This window comes from Octopus sinensis, linkage group LG3, assembly GCF_006345805.1.
Source record: "Octopus sinensis linkage group LG3, ASM634580v1, whole genome shotgun sequence".
Lineage (NCBI taxonomy): Eukaryota > Metazoa > Mollusca > Cephalopoda > Octopoda > Octopodidae > Octopus > Octopus sinensis.
Genome location: NC_042999.1, coordinates 69,840,082 through 69,864,984, shown reverse-complemented (window position 1 = coordinate 69,864,984; position 24,903 = coordinate 69,840,082). Strand labels below are relative to the sequence as shown.

Below are 24,903 nucleotides of genomic sequence, written 5' to 3'. Positions count from 1 at the left end.
TTTTCTTCCTCTTCTTCCTCCGACTATGATATGCACAAACACCAACATACATACAAGAAAACATATCTGCTCCCGTTCAAGTCAGAATTTCCGACCATACAACCTCTTGTGACGTGCAAGTGTAGGTTCATGATAAAAAAAAATCGGAGAAAACCAGAAGAAAAAGCAACAAAACACAAAACAGCATCGCCCTTTGAACCCACATCAACACATGCACCATCACTACCACCACCTCCACTTGTAGCAATAAAAATGGAAAACACAAACGAAACAACAACAAACACACAACCAATCAACAACCAGAACAATATCAAAACCAACTAAATCCACACCTCGACTCAAAACAAGAAGAAGAAATCGCACTTAAGAGTCAATTTTATGCGATAAAGAAGATATAGAACTGTTATCTTACATAGCACGAAGGGAGCCATAGAGACTGAAGCTAGAACTGCCATAAAAGTGCAATGAAATCCCCCGGGGACTTGAAACTGGTAAGGCTGCTAATATAGGGAAATGAAACTTTCCCACATTACACGGGAAACCCCAGCATCAGGTTACTTAAGGAAACGCCGCTCAGAGAAGGGATTTTCACAGACCCAATTGCTTACAGAAAAATCATTAAGACAGGTGACCCCCTTTTATTCTTCTTTCCTTTCCTACACCATGGCAGCTCTAAGAGTGGGTTGCATAAAAGTATGCGTCTCGGAAGAAGGGGTGCCTGCTCATTGACCTCAGGATACTAGTTAAGGATAGCCACTAGTAAAACAAGGACTTCCGACACGCGCTACGACGCTCAGTTTTGATGACTATGAAATCTACGCATCATTGAGAAAAACTTGTAATGTCAAAACTAAGGTGCGTGCTGTAAAGGCACGATGGTGCAAAAACCACTTGATGGGCTCCAGTGATAGAGGCGTAACGTGACAACAAAGCACAATTCGGCCTTGGCAGACCATCATGGCTGCGTATTACTCGACCACAGGTAGATGTGTTCGGTTTTTCAGTAGCACTTAGGTCGACTGTTCAGTACGAATAGCAAGCCGGAACGCAGGATGGATTTCAATGCCCACTTTAATGTCTTGTCGCAACTCTCGACGAGAGAGGTGGAGTGTTGCGCAAAGCTCATTACAGTAGCGGTTATACGGGAAGCGATGATTGGCTGCACGGAAGCAAATCATCTACTTTGAATGGTCTGCTCTACGAGTCTTATTTTTGTATGCCAGTCTTGTTCGGAGACTCTTTGGTAGATACATATCCTTGTTCTGACAAAAGACCCAAACAAATTTTTGGTCCATAACCTTGTTAAACGCAAATTTCAGAATTTTGGTCAAGGTATTTGCAAAGTGGTTGGCGTTTGTCGTCGATGGTCTGATTGATGATACACAGACATGCACTATCCCAAACAGATCAATTCACGACAACCTCCACCCCATGTGATACGTCATAGAGAGGGTGAGTAAGGAACTTGCCGTGAGTTTAGATCAATAAGAAGCTTTCGATAGGGTCTGCTGCTTGACAGCTATTCTCACGGCGTCCAGTTTCGGTTCCGTTTTCTGAAATTGGCTTGCCACAGTATACAGCGACATCTATGTGGTGGTTAGGATGAATAGCCACCTATTAAAATTATTCAGTATCGCGCACCCTATCCCTTTTAGGTTTTCCCCTCCCGTCTTTTGCATGTACAGGTTCTAGAGACCTACTGCGGAAACTAGAGACGTTGAGGGACATACTGCGTGAAAGAGGGGTGTGAAAGAGCCAGCTTAGTATACATGGACGACGTCACCATCATAGAGTCGGACATCAAGGTGATAGGTATCATTCGAAGGGACTACAAGGTAAGGGAAGGAGCAAAATATTAGTGAGCGCGCGACTCGGTACCTGGAGAGGCACATCGATGCCATCCAACAGCATCGAGGAGCAGAGGAGCATTGCACTGCCATACTGGTCAAATTGTTGAGTTTGGTTAGGTCCGGATGTCCAAGTGGAGAACTGGGACGAGGGAACAAGTGGCATGGCCAAGCTCACTCAGAAAAGAGAAAGCTCTCTAAAATCCCGGGCAGACATGGCGAATACTTACATCACTTACGCCATATATTACCGCCAGGCCTTCGAGCTTTTCTCCAGTTCACGTCTCAGTGCATTGGAGGGTCTGATCTTCCACTTTCTATGGAAGAGATTCATTCTACTGGTCAGGCGCTCTATTTGTTGTCAGCAGCGGGAGGAGGGCTGGGCATATTGTGGCTGATAATGCACAAGCTTGAGCTGAGACTGCACCATCAAGGAGACGCTACATCTCTAGTGTTTCTTTGACGGTGAGCAGGGCAGCTGACACCTAGTCTTGTTGGGGATTGACAGCTCTCAGCCAGTTGGGCGGTGAGGTCGGTAAAAGTTGCACTATGGCGGTCTGTAGAGGGTAAGTAGCGGGAAAGAATGATGCTGTTCTTAAAAAAGCTCCGGGCATCGACAAGAGTCATGGTGTGTTACAAATAACTTTTGGGACAAAGCCTATAAAAAGGATTTCCAAAAATCCTTGGCTTGGCAATACTAACGGGCCATCGCCGGTTCGAGATAATTTACAGGTATGGAAGTGCCGTCAGCCGGGCCTGCCCGAAATGTACGCAGTGGAGAAACCGTCCTGCACGCATTCGTCCGGTTTTCGTGTATTGCTATCTAGTGGAGATATGTTGAACACCTGCTGCGGCGTGTAGGATCCGGCTATTAGCTGAGTCCATTGGGAAGATCGTTCCGCCGCCTTCCTTGCTCCAAAATTTGAAACATTCTGTATTGTTAGGGCTGCGAAGGCGACGAGCTGGTAGAATCGTTAGCATGCCAGGGAAAATGTTTAGAGGTATTTCGTCTGTCTTTGCGTTCAGAGTTCAAATTCCGCCGAGGTCAACTTTGCCTTTCATCCTTTCGAATCGATGAAATAAGTACCAGTTTAGGACCAGGGTTAATGTAATCGACTTAATCCCTCCCCAAAAATTGTTGGTTTTGTGTCACAGTTTAAAACCGTTATTATTAAAGCAGCGAGCTGACGGTCAAAATGCTTTGAGGTATTCTTTTTTACTTACGTTCTAAGTTCAAATCCCGCCGAACTCATCTCTACCTTTCATCCTGCTGGATGAAATAAAGTATCTACGAATTATTGAGGTCAATGTTATCGAATAATAAATCAGAAACAATTATTATGCGACTATGTGCTTATGTCAGAAATCCTATCCGATAAGAAGAGTGGTCGGGTGCAGAACCTGCTGATTGTGCCATTCGAGCGACTCAAGCTGTCACGAGGGGCTAGTGCGGTATCACGTCATGTGTTCATGATTTTCGAAATATAAAGGATAAAATTCGAAAATAATAATTAAGAGAATTTTATTCCTGTATTTAATAAAATGCAATAAACATTTTGTTCCAACATTTACATTTTTTACTCTTTGCAAAAAATATTTAGAATTATATCTGTGAGAGTCACGAAATTCAGATTAAACAACGCAACGTCAACCATACGGTTATCCTTGGTTGGGTATCCGTATATTCCTAGAGTGCTTTGTTTTCATGTTGCCTTACTTTTTTTCTTCCTCTCTGTTTATTGTATATACACACCCTAAAATATTTGCTAACAACCATTTTATATAACAGTTTTGTCTGTACGTGTGAGGCCTCTGTAGCCAATAATGAACAGATTATTTTTATTATTTACAAAATAGTATAAGATTACGGTAAGAATTGCGTAAAAGAAGACATGATAGTTTGTGTATTTCTACGCATGAAATAAATATTCAGCCTCGGGTGAAAATACCGAACGTGTGTCTCTCGTTTTTACAATAAGACTCTTGTCTAAATCCTTCAATAACGTGTTTCGTATCTACGGAGAGTTTCAACAGATTTAGGTGCGAAAACGTAGAGAGGTGAAAATAGAAGAGCACCTCATTATTTTCAGCTTGTACTGATGACCCTGGGACAGACAAAAGTAGTGATTGAGAAAAGTAGCCGCAAGTAGGTGAGATGTAATGTCCTTATCACGAAAAGAAAGGCGGCGAGCTGGCAGAAACGTTAGCACGCCGGGCGAAATGCTTAGCTGTATTTCGTCTGCCGCTACGTTCTGAGTACAAATTCCACCGAGGTTAACTTTGCCTTTCATCCTTTCGGGGTCGATTAAATAAGTACTAGTTACGCACTAGGGTCGATATAATCGACTTAATCCGTTTGTCTGTTCTTGTTTGTCCTCTCTGTGTTTAGCCCCTTGTGGGTAGTAAAGAAATAGGTATTTCGTCTGCCTGTACGTTCTGAGTTCAAATTCCACCGAGGTCGACTTTGCCGTTCATCCTTTCGGGGTCGATTAAATAAGTACCAGTTTCGCACTGGGGTCGATATAATCGACTTTATCCGTCTGTCTTTGTTTGTCTCCTCTGTGTTTAGCCCCTTGTGGGTAGTAAAGAAATAGGTATTTCGTTTGCCGCTACGTTCTGAGTTCAAATTCCGCCGAGGTCAACTTTGCCTTTCATCCTTTTGGGGTCGATAAATCAAGTATCAGTTACGCACTGGGGTCGATGTAATCGACTTAATCCCTTTGTCTGTCCTTGTTTGTCCTCTCTATGTTTAGCCCCTTGAAGGCAATAAAGAAATAAGAATCATTAGCACGCCGAGTGAATGCTTAATGGTATTTTGTCCGTCTTCAAGATTTGAGTTCAAATTCTACCGAGGTGGACTTTGTTTTCCCTCTTTCAGGGTCAATGAAATAAGTAGCAGTTGAGCACTGGGATCTATGTAATCGACTATTTCGTTCCCCCCAAAATTTCGGGCCTTGTGCCTATAAAAGAAAGGATTATCACGAGGAGGACCATCGGTTGAGTGCTAGATAAACTTTACAGTTACATTCCTTTCGGTTTAAGTTCAAATCTCACCGAGACTGACTTAGTCTTTCATCCTCCCAAGGCCGATAAAACAAATATCAGAGAAGTACTGGAGACTGCACCTCTTTCATTTTGTAATTATTTTTCTTCAGCCCTAGGACTCGCAAGGCCTGTTACTCGGTTTCCATGGCATGTAAGTAACCGAACGGGAGGATGGTCCGTTGCAGAGTTCAAGTCCAACATTTTGGAGGGAAGCTGATAAATCAATTATATCGACCCCAGTACTTTTCTAGTAATTTATTTCGTCGATCATGAAAGGATGAAAGGCAAAGTTGACCTGGGCAGGATTTGAACTCGGGATGTAAAGATCAGGAAGAAATGCCGCTAAGCATTATGACAGAACAACCAAAAATGTTGCCAGCTCGTTGCCTTAATTCTCTGATACTATGTCTGTAATCTCGACTATACTTCTACCCAAAATGTGTAACCTTCTATCTATGTTAAAAGTTGGTCTGAACGTCGATTTTACCTGTCTTAGAGAACGACAATGCGACAACACTATGAAACTATAATATATACATGATGGTAGTACGTAATAAACCTGACATCATTTTTCATGGCTGTATTGAATTAATAAACGACACAGCCTGCTATAATGTTGCAGAAATGTGCTGAAAAGCTAATAATTTACACCGACTTGGCTGTTGGGTAAGAAGATTTGTCAGATATTGTGTTTAAATCTCATTTATAATAACAGCTGGATATGTTAATATATTGTACACGTATAGCTATCTTTTCAACAATTCGTTTCCAACTATGTGGGTTTGGGTTCAGTCTTACTACGCGGCACTTTATGCAAGTGTCTTCTACTATTTCCACGGGCCGACCAATATCTTGTAGATAGAAACTGTGAGGAAGCCCGTTATATATATATATATATTATATATATATATATATATATATATATATATATATATATATATATATCTATATATATAGGTCCCGGGTTGAGTCGGGGTTAACCACAGTAAATAAGGTACTCAATACATAGCAGAGTAAGTTAATTTATTTTATAGAAGGAGCTTCTACAGGACTAGAACTGTTTCATTTGAATGAAACAGTTCTAGTCCTGTAGAAGCTCCTTCTATAAAATAAATATATATATATATATATATATATATATATATATATTACTTAATAATTAGGGATAAAATCTTACGATTTTATCAAGTAGTCAGCATGTATAAATAATATTTAACACAAGTATATATAATTTGTGCTAATCGAGCGAATAACTGTAGTTCTTACCGGCATTTGGCGTCTATCTCTAGCATGTGAACCTACGCATTAGAGCCTCTTATATGTATGTGTGTGTGTATATATATATACAAGTTCAGATAAATTGAAATTCAGATGAATGTTGACAAATGAAATAAGTATAAGGATGTGCATTGTCCGTTTGATTAAAAATTCTATATGTGGCTGAAGATTGCTCGACATTTTAAAACTGATGTAATACTTACAGTGTTTAATAAAATGAAGTAGCGTGAAATGATTGTACTACACTACCTTAGATATCCTTGTTGCTTATTTGGATATATATATATATATAGATACATACATACATACATACACACATATATATACAAAGTGATGATGAGTAAAAAGTCAAAATATATCCATGATTTTTTTGTTTGTCTATACAATTATAAAACTGCTTAATAATTAGTTTGAAGTATATAATTTTTACTACTCTGACTAGTAAATTCTTATAAATTTTAATTTTAAAATATTTTTTCAAAATGTGATTTTATCACTTATTGAAACAACAAAAGACAAATTTCAATTCAATGCGAGATGATGCGTTTTTCTTAAACACTTTTTATTAATGACTAGCAGCTAAGCCCGGTTTCACCTGGTCGGTTTGAATGATGTGGCTATAAAACCTGCTTTGTGTAAGCATTCGACTTGTTTGGGCACGCTTACGTTAAAAAACAATTTTAGAACATTTTTCGGTCAAAACGCTAAAAATAACTGACCAATAAAAAAAAAAACAAGATTCAACCAAATCAAAAAATAAACCCAAATACTAAGCGAACAAAGATGAACCATCCCACTTCCATTGCACACGCACACAAACACACGCACGCACATTCACATACCCATCTTTTACATACACACACACATATATTCACACAGTTGAAACGCTGTTTGATTTATTTTTCAGCGTACAATTTTCATCATCCCACTACCAAGTATGACACCACCCCGTCCTACCTTATCTAACACCCCTTCCTTTCTCATTCATAAACACAAGAGTATTATTATAGTAGATTATCTTGGTAACCATGGGTCCTATGAAGAAAATATGACATCACCCCTTCCTTCCTTATTCATCTATTACCCCTTCTTTTCTCATTTATAAGCACAAGAGTATTATTATAGTAGATTATCTCGGTAACCATGGGAGCTTTGAAAAAAAATGACATCACCCCCTTCCTTCCTTATCTATCACCCCTTCCTTTCTCATTCATAAGCACAAGAGTATTATAGTAGATTATCTCGGTAGTCATGGGAGCTATGAAAATACAAAGCCCAGCAACACCACCGGATCATTCTCCACATCTGTGTAATTTTTCGCGCAATTCCACCCAGCCATTTGACCGTGAATCCCAAGACAAGAAAGAATCGCCCATGTCAAATTTATATGAATAGATTTCCAATATATGCCTAATACTTCTTCATAGAAGAAAGGAAATTCTTGATGCATAACAATAACATGCTTTTTCATATATAAAACGATTCCTGAAAAATGATGTCTTCATAACTAATTATTTTCATGTAATTTATTTCAGGACAAATGGTAAAGTAGGCAGAAGCAAACTCCGTATTGGTACCTCTCATCACAATTCTTTTCATATGGAAGGTTGGTTATCACTTTTTTTGTCACTTTTGCAGAAATTGTTATTTAGAAGGCAGCGAGCCTGCCGAATCGTTTTTGCATCGGAAGACTACTTAGCGGTGTTTCTTCCGACTCTTTGCACGTTCAGCTCAAATCCCGCTGAGGTCAACTTTGCCTTCCGTCACTTCGAGATTTATAAAGTGAATACGTACCAGTTTGAGTACTGGGGTTGATGTAATCTATGGCAAGTGTGATCCAGCGGGCTTATGATCAAAGGTATTCAAGGTGTGGCAATTTCAATCCTTTTCAGGTATATTGTCTCTAAAAATGCATTATTCAATGTGTTATCTTTCTTGGTTATTATTTCTAGCAGATAAAATGACCATGTAGAAACTCCCTCACTTTTTCAAGCAATCATTGTCAGTTGTATGTATCCTTCAGTATGCATGTGAATTTGTGTGTGCATCAATATGTAAATGTGTGTGTGTGTGTGTGTGCATATATATAATATATATATGGTAAGACAACAAAAGAATGAAAGAGACCTCGATATTATGTAAATAGAGGAATTTATCTCTAAATGTAATATGTGACGAATAATCGTCACATATTACATTTACAGATATATATATATATATATATATATATTATATATATAATAAATAAATAAGTATATATATATATGATAAGTACCAGTTACGCACTGGGGTCGATGTAATCGACTTGTCGCCTCCCCACAAATTTCAGGCCTTCTATCTTTAGTAGATATTATTTTTATTATTATTTTCCGATTGATGTGCATTTTATTTCGTCTACCGGCCGGGTCTCAACCAGAGACCTAAAGCACGTATATGTTAGATGGAGAGAAACATCCTGAGAATGTAGGCGGTTGATGACAACATAATTTTTTGAGTCTCAGATTGTTGGTTTCTCAAGGATCTGATGAATTTGTTTTTTAATTACCACGTCCTAGGTATCTCAACCCAAAGTCATTATATTTCGACTGCTTTTCAAATTCCTTTGCTGAGATATTTCTGCCAGGAGGCACTGTCATTTCAATTAACAGGCATGTATTTTGTCTTTTCGTCTTTTATGACGATTTCTGGTCGGTTATCATTTATTTGCCTATCTATGTGTATCTCATAATTCCATAGTATGGTAACATTCTCTCCCTCAGTGAATGGCTCTGGATGGTGTTCATACTAGTTCTTGAGGTGCTGGTTACCATAGTGACGGTATATTCTCCAGTGCAAGCATTGACCAATTCGGTCATGCCTGGTTTTAAATTCTGTCAGAGCAAGGACTGAGCAGCCAGCAACAATGTGGTCAATACTTTCAAGTTTGTCATTGCAGAGTCTACACTTTGTGTCTACCTTATTATGTGTGACATTAACTTGATAGTTCCGGTCGAGGAGACTCTGATCTTGTGCCGCTGGGATAGATCCTTCAGTTTCGGCTTTCGAACCAACATCCTGCAGCCACTGAAGGGTTCTTCTTATATCTACATCAGTTTCCCTCAGCTCGTTTGGGGTATTGCCCATGCAATAGTTTTCCTTGCCTTAGACTTGATATTTCACACTTATTTTGCTACCTTAGTGGGTGGAGCATCCTCCTCCTCCTCCTCCTCATTATTATTATTATTACACCAATGCGTGTGTGTGGGTGCGTGTGTCTACACCAATGCGAGTGTGTACGTGCGGGTGTCTACACCAATGCGTATGTGTCTACAACCATGCGTATGTATGTCTACAACCATGCGTATGTATGTCTACAACAATGCGTGTGTGTGTCTACACCAATGTGTGTGTGTGTGTATACCTGTCTGTGTGTGCGTGCGTGTGTCTACACCTGTGTACGTGCGAGTCTACACCAATGTGTGTGTGTCTACACCAGTGTGTGTGTTTATCTGCGCGCGTGCATAAACTATGAGCTCCATTTTTTTTCGAGTGTTTAAATGATAAAACAAATATGGTAGTAGGATATTATATAAACATTTGAAAATACATCGAGATGTTATTAGTTAACAGAACATCGATTTTTGATTGGTTGGAAAGTAAACCGTTGGAAAATGGCGTTTCATTTTCATTCATTCATTGTCATGTACAAACATACGTAATACTTTAAATTATTCAGTATTATGCGCACCCCACTTTTTTTTTTTTTTTTTTGCTTCTTCAGTACTGTGCACAACCTTTCCACCCACATATGAGCAAAGATATATTCATAAATAAAACAATCAACTCTTGTTAACGAAGATTTTGTATCAATGAATTTAGAAATGCTTTCGAGATATGGAAACAATTAAAATGTTCCTTGTTAGAAGATATGCCGGATATGCGCTCACTGACGTTATTCTGTTTGCTGAAGGATGGTTGGAATTTCTAGTAATGAACAAGAATTCCGGCTATCCTCAGGCAGTTAACTACACTCATATCCGATATAACCTCTGCCGATAAATCTTTTAATCGTGCTGCTCATTATTGCAACGACGCATTAAAAGACAGTGGCTCACAAAATAGAACACATTACTTAAAAAACAACATTGATATTCATTAATACGAAATAGGCAAAGATGAAATGGTTCAGTCATCCTTACAGTTGAAATGTTCTTTCTAATTTTGCTAAAATTTTCGTACAGCTATATCTTACCTTAATATTATGTACGAAAATTTTCTCTACTTCCACTACTTCAATGGCCTATCTAAATAGATGACCGTTTCCAATACAAGTACACAAAAGCCTCCTCCTCCTACATGCTTCTAACAACCCTAATATCTCCTCATTCAGTGGTATATCTCTTTCAAAGGCGTTAGTTTATCGATCCAAGTTTTCGCTTGCGGATTACAGTGAAATAAAGATATATATATATAGGGTTCACTAAAACTCTTTTTAAAACGGTTTTTGCGACACCTGTATACATATAAACTTATAGAAAACTAGTAGTAATACCCATCGTTGATCGGGTAATTACTTTTACTCTTTCTCGGGAGCCACATTCAAAGTGTTATTATATATAGAGAGATTTACTCTTCCTGTATGTGTAACCTCGAAGTGACCAGTCGGAAACCTTAACACTCAGATTTTCCCTGTGACGTAAGATCGGCAGCCATCCTTCAAGACTTCTTTCATCTCGTCATAGATTTCTACCGCTCCTTTGCCTCACAAAAACAGGAACTTTATGACCACCGTGCTTCAATTTTACCGAAATTTACTGTCGGAGCTTCCATCATGCGTTAAATCTGCAAAAAAAAGAAATAGATATATTGTATACCATCATGATTTTTTGCATGTCTTCTCTAAAACAGTTGTCCTACCTACCTGTAAAGTAAACAGCACTACCCTTTCACGGTATCCTTAAAGTCAGGAACTTTTCAGCACTCCCACGTATTTCTAGGTTTATTTATGTTTAGTATCTTCGACGAGGGCACAAATATGCCACGTTTTACCACCAAAAAGACGAAAAGAAAAGTTTACCTCGGTGGAGTGTACGTGTGTGTGTGCGCGCGCGTGTAATTGAAGGTTATTCAGTAAGTTACAGTAGAATATTTTTTTATTCTTACAAGGATAAGATTGACAGTAACTATGAAGTTTCAGCTTGGTTACTTTGTCAAAGTCATCATCAACATTGTCCTTCTAAGTTTATGCAGAATGACGAATGCGTGAGTGAGAGAACAAACTAAAGAAAGTAACACTCAGTATATTTCCCTGGAGTTAAGTGTATTTACCTACGAAGCTTCAAGTATTGTTGAACTGGATCAAAATATATAAGATCCTCTGATTTCAATGCACATGTTGTAGTGCTCCAACCACTTCGTTAAGGCTCTGTGGAAATAATCGCAAGTGGAGCTGTCTAGGACACCTTGTCACAGCCCCCTCCATCTTTTCCATTAGCTTGTGGGAACAACCAAAAGTCACAGGAAGCACGGTCTGGACTGTAGAGAGGGCGAGGAACAGTTTTGATGCTTATCTCCGTCAGTTAGTTGGTTACCAGGATGGAATTGCGGACTTGTACCTTGTCCTAGTGCGAATACTCTGGCCCTTTTCGACGAAATCGCTTCCTGAACTCCCTCAAATCTTTCACAAAGTACTCTTTGGTGACCGTCTGGCTAGAGGGAAACGCGGCTGATGTAGATGTTGCCCTTGCTGTCGAAAAGGGGGGATCATCATAAGCTTTCTGGTGGATTTGCTTTGCCTGACCTTTTGTGCCAGCGAAAAACAGACACTCGACTCACAATCCATAAATAATTTGAAACATTTCATAAGCTTTTGTAGCGGTTTTGTTAAATTTAACATAAATCTTTATTGCATAGTGAGCTTCCAAATTATCTTCGCGTTCCGACTGCAATCTGCATATTAGTCAGCTGTGACAAGCAGTGTCCAGTGGGATGTATTCAAAATGCTGTTACAACCGTCTCCTTCAGTGTGGAATAACAAAAGTTGGCTGGTCAGATTATTAGATGTATAGTACTGATATGCTAAAATTGCAATAATATAGGACAGTTATAACTTCCTCACCTAAAAATAAATCTTAAAACTTTTGGAATACGTGTGTGTAATATATATATATATATAATATATATATATATGGTGTCCCAAAAATAAGTACTCACTCTTTGACAGGTGATGTACGAGCTTACCTCGATGCAACAAATCCAAACAAATGTATTGGGAGAAGAGGTAGCGTTGAATTTCCAGCACGTTCCCCAGACCTTACGCCCGCCAATGGATTTTTTTATGGGGACGTCTCAAAGATAAGGTTTACGCTGCAAAACTAGTGACAATTGTGACAATTGGTGATTTGAAAAATGAAATTGGAATAGAACGTCTTGTAATTCCAAATGAAATGTTTGGCAGTTTTGGACGTTATCAGGTTTGTTTGGAAAATGAAGGAAGGCAGTTTGGACATTTGCGAACACGCAGGAATGAGAGAGAACATTAAATAATACTAAATGACAATAAATAATCGTTTCTACAATTTATTTTCCTGAATTTAATTTAACTTTTTATGATTGTATGTATATAAATTAACATCTACTTGAATACAAAATGCATGAGTACTGGGAAGTCAAAGAGTGAGTACGCCTTTTTGGGACGCCCTGTGTATGTATGTATACATACATACATATATATATATATATACACATACATGTAATCAGCGCTTATGTACATATGCTTTACACAATTCCATTGCCGTAATAACATGATATTTTGCTTAAATGGTAATATTATTAAAGGCAACAAATAAAGTTGCAGTATCATTGAGGGGAAGTATATTATTATAGCTTCTCTGTGGAATTGTCTATTATGGTTAAAAAAGAAAAAGAAAAATCTGTCTATAACAACGGGCTATTAGGTAATTATTTTAATATTTTTCGTCTAATTATTATGATTGTCATCAGTTTCATACAAAATTGTTTTAATACTGTATTTTTGTCATATTCATTATATTTTCATACTTTAAATTACCAAGCTTAGTTGTATGTATGGATATTCTTAGAGTAGATATCCTAACTAGTCGGGTGGTTAAGGTGTTCGGCTCACAATCATAAAGTTACAGGTTCAGTTTCTACTGTATGTATCGTTGGAAGACCGCACGTTTCAAGACGCTCTAAATTTCTCTCACGTGACATTTGTTTATTTAAGGTTAAGGCGTTGCATAGTGGGATTGAACATGAAATCCCTTAGTTACGAAGCGCATAGTTATGAGGTATGTTTAAAAATACTTGAAGCAAATTACGTTGTCTTCAACATTTCGTTTGCTTAGAACTATAAAAAAAAAAAAAAAGTGGGCGTTTAGAATAAAACACCTACGATCATCTTCAGGTACATATGAAAAATTATTACATACCATGGCAGTACGGATCGTCAAAGAGAGTACAATTTCATATCCTGCCATTAACATTACGTAATATTTGAGACCAAGATATTTAGAACGCTGAAATACCCAAGTGTAGCTACTTATAAAACCACGGGGTGGGGGATAAAAATCGTTGCTGCTGTAGAATTAATGAATGTTTCAATAGCTCAATTTCTGTTTTTCTATTTGTTATTATATCAAGAAGTCTTCAGCCGTGCTCAATACGATAGGCATATCCCCACACTCTATAGAGGTGTCCAGTGTAGATAAAAGAACACATTCTACGTTCGAGAATATCTTAGATTTATAATGATTTCTAATATTGGGCCAAAGTTGAAAATGTAAATAGAACTCTAGTTATATTTCACACATTCGAGTGTTTTCGGAAGTATTACTACCTTTCATTGCGGAAATAGCCCCAAGATTCTCTCCAAAGCGAAAGGTCTTGTCAGGTCCGAATACATTCGAACGTGTTAAGTATAACTTTATACGAATATTTGTTTTCAACGCTGCTTCGTGCGGCATCATTAATTTAATTATACCTAAACTAGTGCATGGCAAGTAATTATCTAAATCACAATGGAAAGCCAAGGACAAAATTCGATCTCAGCATGGATTTGAACTCAGAACTCGTAAAGATGGAAATAAATTTTCTAAGATATCTAATGCGGTGTTCTACCGTCTCTACCACTTGTTCGCATTTTGTTTGCCATAAATATTCCAAGTAGTTTAAAGATGGAAGAAGACTATTAAAACGTAAAAACGAAAACAGTTGATCGTTTGTTTTAAAGAAATATTTTCAGGAACAAATAGTTTTAACAGCGACGAGGAAATATGCTTAAACTTTCTTAGTAAAAAGGTTAGAAGTAGAATTATATATACATGGACGAATTATTTCAAGTAGTATTTTATTTCAAATATGTAAAACCGTTTCGTTTTTTTTTGGCAATTTAACAAAACTTTTCGTTACTCATCAACCGAAAATGTTCGTCAGACAGGAAAGTCATATTACTGAATTATGACAGCTATGCTGTTAAGCAAGATTATAAGCTAATATACACTTAAGTATTTTATTTATCCATTTCCACAAAATGAAATGAAAGATTCACCTATCTTTTCATCAGTGTTTAATATATAAACACACAAATATAACTTTGGTTTCTGCCTGCTAGAATCTGTTTCAGTTGTTCTCTCCCTCCCCTTACTCCATCTCTCTCACTCTTGTGTGTGTGTGTGTGTGCGCGCGCGCGCGCAACTCGTGCATATGTACATACACGCGCATACACACATACATATATATATATGAAACGTTAGGTACAAAATGACAAGGAACAGATGAGGAAATTTTCCATTATCAGCTGTCTATTCTTCGGAATATTCGTGGTTCCACTGCATTAAGGTATTTCTTATAACACCAAAGATGAACTGAAGGCAAGGATTATGGCAGCATTCACCAACTTTGGAATCTCTTGCAACTCTTCTGGACAGTCTCCTTGTTTAAGTTGGTGAATGCTGCCATAATCCTTGCCTTCAGTTCATCTTTGGTGTTATAAGAAATCTTTTTGGTCTCTTGCTCAACTGCATCCCAGACATAATAATCAAGGGGGTTGCAGCCTAGGGAGTTAGGTGGTCAGATGTTACGAGTGATGTGGTCGCAGAAATTGTCTTGACAACCATGACTGGGTTCTCCTGCTTGTGTGGCATGGTGCAGAATCCTGTTGCCAGACATAGGGTCTTCTTGCAGCCACCCTCCTGACCCAGGGCGGCACTGCCTCCTCCAGACACTTGATGTGGACCTCTGTCTTAAGTCTGAGGCCGTGTGGGAAGATGGATAGAGGCATAACGTCGCCATCACTAGTGATCACTCCAAACACCATGATTTACCTTGGTGTTTGATTTTTATCCCTCTCGGTACATGTTTTGGGGACATGGCAAGCCAACGGTTGGTCTGTGTGTTCACCATTTGATCCGGGCCGAAATATTTCTCGTCTGAGAAAAATCCAAACGATCAAAGTATGTCCAGTTGCAAGGGATGCGTGATTTTGTCCAAAAGCTTCGTAGCGCGGTCTTTCCTCTTGTCCTCGATGGTTTGGGATGGATAAAAAAGGCCCTTTCTCATCTTGTATGAGGAATCCCGAATGTCTTCATTCACTACCTGCCTGATAACTCAGACACTCCCATGTCTCAAGCGATGGACCTGATTGATTTGGAGGGATCGTTGTCAATCATGGCCTGGATTTCGCTAACAAATTCCGTTCTTTTATTAGAACGATTAGAGCGGGTTTTTCGAGCTGCCGTATCTTCGTAATTACCATTAGACTCGTACAACTCTTCCCATACACTCTGCACTGTCCTCAGATTGACACTCAAACACTCTGAAATGTTCGTATTGGAACTTCCGGCGTGAATGCCAAGCAGTATAGCATATCGTTTCCAAATTTCTGGCAGAGTGAATTGCATCATGGTGTTGTTTTTCTTGCAGACAGTATTCAACTGACCATACATTGTAGTCGACAAAATCAAAATCAATGCGCATGCGCGAAATTGAAAATATAAAATGGCGACAATCTATCCATTACACCATGACATAATTATTAATAAAATACAATATTATATTCTCATATCAGTAATTTTAGCAATCGGTTTCATGCAAAAGTTGAGATGACGTCGGTAATCAACAGAAGAGGCTGAAAGGAAAAGTATAGTTTGGGTTCTCTGCCGGTCGTTAGGTTTTTGTTATAAAAACCGGAACGAAAATCATCTAAGCCAGAACCCTAGGTGAAAAGGATTTTCTTTTAGTTCATTGGAACTACTCCCCTTGGACTAGTGGTTAATGTCATTAGAAGTATTCCCGTTCGTTTTTTTTTTTTGTTTTTTTTTGTGTTCTTTCGTAATAGCTACACCAAAATCCTTACTTCCATCTGACATCCTTTTACTCGCCCAGCAAACTTCAGTTGAATGCAGCAAAATGATCAGGAGAGCGTTCATCAGTCTGTCTTTCAGAGGCCCTGAAAGTTGTTTGGGAAGCTACCATTTTTCTTAACGTAATAAAAGCAAAAATTAATCGTAACCTTCTGTTCACGACTGAAATTAACAAGAAGTAAACTAAAATTTACCGCACTAAATTTAATCAATATCTTTTACCGACCATTTTTATTTCTCATCTGTTGCAGATTTCTATGCGCATAATACATTTGTAACTTCTAATCGTCTGCTCATTACTAACAAACAGTCGTGTTTGTTATTTCAGATGTGGACGAATGCTTATATCCCGATCTAAACGACTGTTCAGTTTATGCCTGGTGCGTCAATACGAATGGAAGTTACATATGTTATTGTAAAGAAGAGTTCCAAGACACATCGCCAAGATTGCTGGTAGAACCAGGCAAGATATGTTCAGGTATACTCCTATATTGATTTTATACACTCTTATACACATACTAGCAGTATCGCCCGGCGTTACTCAGGTTTGTAAGGGAAATAACTATAAAGCATTTTTAGAGAGTTATAGCCAAAATATAGCAAAAAAATGGAAAAAAAATGATGGTAAATTTTTTTTGAGTTAAAAAAGGTCGAGTTGCGTCCCCTAGACAGTCTGTGGTTTGTGTTTTTGATTCTCGACGCCATGTCGAATTTATCGATTTTTTTCAGTACTGGGGGAACTTTTCAAAATTTTCGCTGCGTTAGTTTTGAATTATGACATTGGGCTATGTGTGTGTGTCAAGTTTCATCAGAATCGGTTGAAAGCCGTGGTCAGGGTGAGGGTACAACCAAACAGACACACAGAAACACACACAGACAAACTGCCGTTTATATAGAGAGAGATTAACACAAATCATATACACTAGGGGGTCCCCAACCACCGGTCATGGATAATTTGGTAGCGGCTCGCAGAGGAAAAGTACTTGTTAATTTTATTTTAATTTTATGGACTATCGCAGTCTGTAGGGTGTTTTTGTATTATATATGTAGTACGTGAAGGCACGTGCCCTTGTGGTTATGGATGTTGCAATCACGACCATGAGATCGTAGTTTCAATTCTCAGACCGGCAGTGCGTTGAGTTCTTGAGTAAGCCGCTTCATTTCATGTTGCTCCAGTGCACTCAGCAGTAAATTGATAACCTTGCGATGGACTAGCTTTCCGATCAGGAGTTGGCATCATTCGAAAGCTAGAACGATGCAAAGTGCATTGTGACCAACGATGTGTAACAACATCCCATATTCTGGTCTTGTTTTTTTTTTGTGGTTTTTTTTTCTTTTCTTTTATGCGCGTAATGCTCCGGTCTGTGGAAAAATTGTCTGGTATGAAACCTACATTGCAATCTGATAAACTACACCAGCGATTCCGTTTGGTCACTAAATATACTTCTATCTCACATACACAGTCACAAACATATAAAAAAAAAAAAACCCACACACACACACAAGTACACCCATAGACAAATCAATACAACCATCACAGGCCTCTGAATACAATTACACACACACATACATACACACGCGCGCATAAGGCCTACACAGACTCATTCCCACGTATACATATACAAAGCGCCTACACACGCGTATGCGCCCAGCATAAACACACACCCACACATACGTACACACGCGCGCGTATACACACAATACATGGTGTATAGTAACCAAAATGAAAGCCTGTTACAATATTCAATATGCATAAACTATCCAGTGCAGACCAAACATACACATGCGTATACCGTAAGCATTCGATTTGACGCTTCCGGTGTTGCTTTCAAGTCATTCTTACTTACTCTTTTACTTACTTGTTTCAGTTATTTGACTGCGGCCATGCTGAAGCACCGCCTTTTAGCCGAGCAAATCAACCCCAGGACTTATTCTTTGTAAACCTAGTACTTATTCTATCGGTGTCTTTTGCCGAACCGCTAAGTTACGGGGACGTAAACACACCAGCATCGGTTGTCAAGCGATGCTGGACACACACACACACACACACACACACACACACACACACACACACACACACACATATATATATATATATATATATATATATATATATATATATACGATGGGCTTCTTTCAGTTTCTGTCTACCAAATCCACTCACAAGGCTTTGGTCAGTCCGCCTGAGACTATAGTAGAAGACACTTACCCAAGGTAAGTGGGAATGAACCCAGAACCATGTAGTTGGTTAGCAAGCTACTTATCACACACCCACTCCTGAACAGAAAAAAAAAACAGTCTCAGAGATTATTATAAACTGATATATTCACTCTACTCCACACTTACATTGAGTATTCATTTGAGCAACAGTTACATAAACACGTGTGTTCGTGTGTGTGTATATAATATATATATATGTGCGTAATAAAGTAAAACGAAATACCGATATTTTGTATGCATTTAATAGGCGTGTTTCAGGTAATTATGCAAGAAACAAATTCTTTCTCAGTTTAAACGTTTCAGTACATGTGTGCGTATGTACATATTTTGGAATTATTTGGATAAGGAATTGATTGTCGACCGTGTATTAAAGCCGGGTCAATTACATCACGAATGACGCATTTTTGTCATCTAAACAACACAATACTGTTAAAATAACTTTACATTTATTTTCTGAATTTTCATCACACATCAGCAACCTGGTCACATGCACTGTAAACTATGCACAATAGATTTTATAGAATAATTCAAAATTTCTTAAGTAAGTTATACCTACAAGTTTAGCATTGCTGCGTGTAATGTAAACAAGTGTAAAGATTTGTTTACACTTGTTTATCTTAGATATTGCTTGGTTCTAGCTGTATGCATAAATTATGATGATGATCACACACATACATATATTTAATTTACATACGTACATACCTCTGTGTGTGTGTGTATGTAATTTGTGCGTGTATGTGTGTATAAAAACATACTTTTAATACATATACAGTGAGAAATACTGAGAGAGATACTTATACAAATACATTTACGTATCATGCATACAGTACACCGACACGTACGCGCATTTTTTGCGTATGGTCATATACTCGTCAATTTCATCGCTCTTACGAAAGGTGTTTCCAACAATTAGGAATATAAAGTATTTTATGAATTCAGGAATGGTGCTTGGATACATTAGCATTCTGTTCTTGAGTTAATCAAAACAACACCAACTGGTAAAATAAGATTGCCTACTTGGTTAGGTATTTGATTAGTTCGTGTTTGTTTCTATTATATTTCTTGAATTTTCTTCGAATTATATTTTCAGTGAGAAAAGAGCCACCCCACTCACATGAGTCGTAAGTACCGCTTATATTATGTTGTTAGAGATAGTGTTAATGAGTTCTATCTTTCATTTATTCTCTCTCTTACTTCCATTCTTTCTTTATTGGTTTGTCTGTCTCTGTTTGTCTGTTATTTGTCTCAGTCTTTGGACTGCTGCCAGGCTTGGGCTTTATGTCCCCATAATTTAGCGGTTCGTGAAAGAGACCGATAGAATAAGTACCAAATCCTTAAAAAAAATAAGTCCTGGGGTCGATTCGTTCAACTAAAACAATTCAATTCGGTGCCTCAGCATGACTGCAGCCTACTGACTGAAACAAAAGGTAAAAGATGTGCGTGTGTGTGTGTGTGTGTGTGCGTGCGTGCGTGCTCAGCCGAAATTGCGAGGATGATCCGGTTCTTAACTGAAGATTGAAGGCTTCGAATGTCCCGTCCATGTTTTTTTGTATCGTCTTCTAAATGTTTTGCATTCTTGTCCCAGTTTTTTTTTACATATACATATATATATATATATATATATATATATATATATATATATACATACACACACACAAAAGATAAGGGCAGAAGAAATGCCAGATACGCCGAAACAAAAAAAATTGTCGATAACCATTAAATTTATGCGTCTCGAAACAAACCGATAGACATCTCTAAAAAATTCGTTATTACCGTATTGGTCCAATTTCGGGGTTAATTCACAAGAAATTTTCCCCTCTTCAGCGGCACATACGCTTGTAAATTGTGTATAAATTTTACCTTTAAAAGCATTTTTTGATGTGCTGGCCATTGATGGAATTTTTTTCCCGAAAAAAATGTTATCCTATATCAATTATATATATATATATATATATAATGTGTATGTGTGTTCGTTGCGGAACTATTTAGCAACAAGATCACTGTATCCGATGTCGCAATTCGTTAGAATATTACCTACGCCATCGAAAAAAAGCTGACCAGTCAAGACTTCACATGGAACAGGCTCCAACAACAATTTCATCTTACGGCGTGCTTCTTTCTGAGCCTAGACATCATTATATATTCAGCGCACCTTAGCTACTACAATAGACAGCGAGGAGACGGCAGACAAACGGCGAAAAGGTGGCGGGCCGCAGCCGACAATACAAAGCAATGAACAGACGACGAACGAGAGATGTTAGAAGACAGTGGCACAACCAGCGGCTAAACTCCTTTTGACTACTGCTACAATCACACCAATCCAAGAACAATTATCTCTAAACTCAATCGATATTTTTCTCGTTCTTAGTAACCACATTCTTTTGTTTACAAAAAGAATATTTTGTTTACTCTTTTACTTGTTTCAGTCATTTGACTGCGGCCATGCTGAAGCATCGCCTTTAGTCGAGCAAATCGACCCCAGGACTTATTCTTTGTAAGCCTAGTACTTATTCTATCGGCCTCTTTTTGCCGAACCGCTAAGTTACGGGGACGTAAACACACCAGCATCGGTTGTCAAGCAATGCTAGGGGGACAAACACAGACATACAAACACACACACATATACATATATATACATATATACGACGGGCTTCTTTCAGTTTCCGTCTACCAAATCCACTCACAAGGCATTGGTCGGCCCGGGGCTATAGCAGAAGACACTTGCCCAAGATGCCACGCAGTGGGACTGAACCGGGAACCATGTGGTTGGTTAGCAAGCTACTTACCACACAGCCACTCCTGCGCCTTCTAAGTCCACTTCTAAGTGAAATTACTGTTTTAAGTATTCGTATCAGATTTTCTGTTTCTTTACCTTTATTTTTTCTGTAGACATTGACTGGCATGTGTTCAGGTGAGATGTTTCACATGAATATCCACAGCCTACGACAGACGCTAAATTAAAAAAAAAAAAAAGAAACGAGCAACAATGTAATTTATGTCTTATAAAGCATTCAATGTCAAGACTATAATAATACTATTGTTTTCTCTTTACAGATGTTCAGAAGGAAACTGTGACACGCGATGGGGATGTAAGTAGTTGATAGTTTATATAGAGTGTAAAGGTTGAATGACAAACGCTGGTATTGGTATAGTACAAGCAATTTTATACACACACTCACATGAATGCAAGAGCAGAATAAAACAGTTAACCTCTTCATTATGATATCATAAATTACGTAATGCTTACATATATTTCATTTACAAATACTAGTATGTTATGCAGTAATTGTTACGTAAGTGATTGCATAATCACCTTGAAACACCAGCTCTTCAGAAGTAGATAATAATTCAATCAATTGTAGGTCCAGTTAAATGGCCGTCATCATTGTTTTAACGTTCACTTTTCCTTGGTTGCTTGTGTAAGACTTGACATTAGTGAACTGATTAACCAGTAGAATGTGACTCATGGCAACATGGTAAGCAAACAAAACTGAGCCAACAGGAAAACCATGTGATAGAGTTATGAGCTAATCAATTGTTGTAAAGTCACAGTGCTACAATGTAGTTGATACTAAGTAGTATGCAGTTATTAAAAAAATTTTTTTTTTTAAGCTCCGAGAAACATGTTGTAACACGGTAGACCCGATTGATTATCGTTATGAAAGAAACCTATAACTAAATTTGGGACAAAATAGCTGATCTATCGTCATAATAAAACTGATGCTGTTCATTTTTAGTCAATTGCTACAAAATTGAAGTTTTATCTCTCGAAGCAGCGACAATACTATCTTGATTGATTGGGTTCGTAGCAATTTCTGTAACCCATCCACCATGCTCCATAGAGGTTTCACGTAAAGTTATTTTCTCTGTCATATTTGTTTTAGTTTTCAATAAGGATTCCTGACGATTAAACTTTTAGAGAAACAATCTTCATCTCTACCAAATGGCTAACAATAAAAAGAATGCGAATGGATCAAGTATCATGGTTTAGGATCTTGACAAGAATGGTGTTGATGAGCTTTGTCCAGAAGTCATTGCAGAAAATACGAAATCGTCACACATTTGTTGTGTATTTCGCTTGGCCTGCTGACGGTCAAACTTTGGCGGTTATACAGATTAGAATGTCTGTCTGGCATAAGTCTACTGCCGCTCGGTTAACATTTTAAAATCAACCTTCAGTGTGTGTGTGTAAAACTGTTATCTAATGGCACATGCAAATATCCTATATTTGGAATCAATGTCCTTGATATCGTGGAACTTTCGAACAACGCCTGCTGTTCTTGATAGAACATATTTCTGGATTAATGCGACTCCCGTAGTTCCACTAATCTCGATAAGAAATCTACCATGTCTATTGGTAACGGTACTACTACTACTACTACTACTAATAATAATAATAATAATAATCCTTTCTAATATAGGCACAAGGCTTGGGTTTTTGTGGGTAGGGGGACAATCATTCGCATCGACCTCAGTATTTGACTGGCACTTAATTTATCGACCCCGAAAGTATGAAAGGCAAAGCGACCTCGGCGGAATTTGAACTCAGAACATAGCGACGGACGAAATACCCCTAAGCATTTCGTCCAGTGTGCTAACAATGATGATGATAATAATAATAATAATCCTTTCTACTATAGGCACAAGGCCTCAAATTACATCGACCCCAGTGCGTAACTGGCACTTATTTAATCGACCCCGAAAGGATGAATGACAAAGCTGACCTCAGGGGAACCTGAACGCAGAAAGTAGCGACGGATGAAATACCTATTTCTTTACTACCCACAAGGGGCTAAACACAAAGAGGACAAACAAGGACAGACAAACTGATTGAGTCGATTATATCGACCCCAGTGCGTAACTGGTACTTATTTAATCGACCCCGAAAGGATGAAAGGCAAAGTCGACCTCGGCGGAATTTGAACTCGGAATGTAACGGGCAGACGAAATACCGCTAAGCATTTTGCCCGGCGTGCTAACCATTCTGCCAGCTCGCCGCCTTCATGATAATAATCCTTTCCATTATAGGCACAAGGCCTGAATTCTTTAGGGGGTGGGGAGGCTAGTCGATTGCATTAAATATCAGTACTCAAATGGTACTTAACTTATCGACCCCGAAAGGATGAAAGACTAAGTCGACAACGGCGGAATTTGAACTCAGCAAATAGTGGCAGACGAAATACCGCTGAGTATTTCGCCCGGTGTGCTAATGATCCCGCCAGCTCGCCGCCTTGATGATAATAATAATTACAATATTCTCATATTGGCCACTTTACCAAAAGATTTGAAATTATATAAACAGCCGTCAGAAAAGGGTGAAAGGAACAGTGCAGCGTGGGGTATGCGGGCATAACGGCTGTTGTAATAATAATAATAAACGGAACAAAAACGCCCATATCAAAACCAGGAAGAAAACCTTTTTAGTGCTTTGGAGTTATGCCATTTGGAATAGGAGCAAAAGAGCACCTCGGAATGGGGGGTATTTAGTTGTAGGGTAAGACTGGAGACGGGGTGGAGGATGGCGGATAGTGGGGAAAGGCTAATTTTAAATTCGTGTAATTGTGTACATGTATATCTGTGTGTGTGTATCACAGATGGGGGTTGAAAGCCTTGCTTGTATTTCTTCTAGAGTGTCTTCTTGCCATTCTGCAGTACTTCTCTCCAATTCTCATCGCCTATTGACTTCATCGTATTTCTGCAGTTCGAAGTCGAGCAGTTTTTTTACAACTGAGAATTTCTTCGTCTGTATGACTTACCGTTGGAGGCGCAATGGCCCAGTGGTTAGGACAGCGGACTCGCGGTCAGAGGATCGCGGTTTCGATTCCCAGACCGGGCGTTGTATGTGTTTATTGAGTGAAAACACCTAAAGCTCCACGAGGCTCCGGCAGCGGGTGGTGGCGACCCCTGTTGTACTTTTTCGCCCCAACTTTCTCTCGCTCTTTCTTGAGTAACGCAGCGATGGACTGGCGTCCCGTCCAGCTGGGGGTGAACACATACGTCACAGAAACCGGGCCCATGAGCCTGGCTAGGCTTGAAAAGGGCGCATAAATAAAACTAAAATGACTTGCAGTTAGTTACCTGTTGTTTACATGAAAACTTCCCCCTTCCTTTCGTTACTTTTATGCTCTTACTCCTTCCTTTCCTTAAACATA

At 38.6% G+C, this 24,903-nt stretch overlaps 1 protein-coding gene across 1 annotated transcript in view; it reads left to right on the top strand.

Moving 5' to 3' along the window:
- Positions 1-24,903, top strand: part of LOC115209609 (fibrillin-1-like) — a 289,329-nt gene that overhangs the window by 228,387 nt on the left and 36,039 nt on the right. The window contains exons 18-21 of the mRNA XM_029778049.2: positions 7,706-7,776; positions 16,860-17,009; positions 19,842-19,872; positions 21,806-21,840. Of these exons, the coding sequence (XP_029633909.2) occupies positions 7,706-7,776; positions 16,860-17,009; positions 19,842-19,872; positions 21,806-21,840 (287 nt within the window). The remainder of the gene's footprint in view (positions 1-7,705; positions 7,777-16,859; positions 17,010-19,841; positions 19,873-21,805; positions 21,841-24,903) is intronic.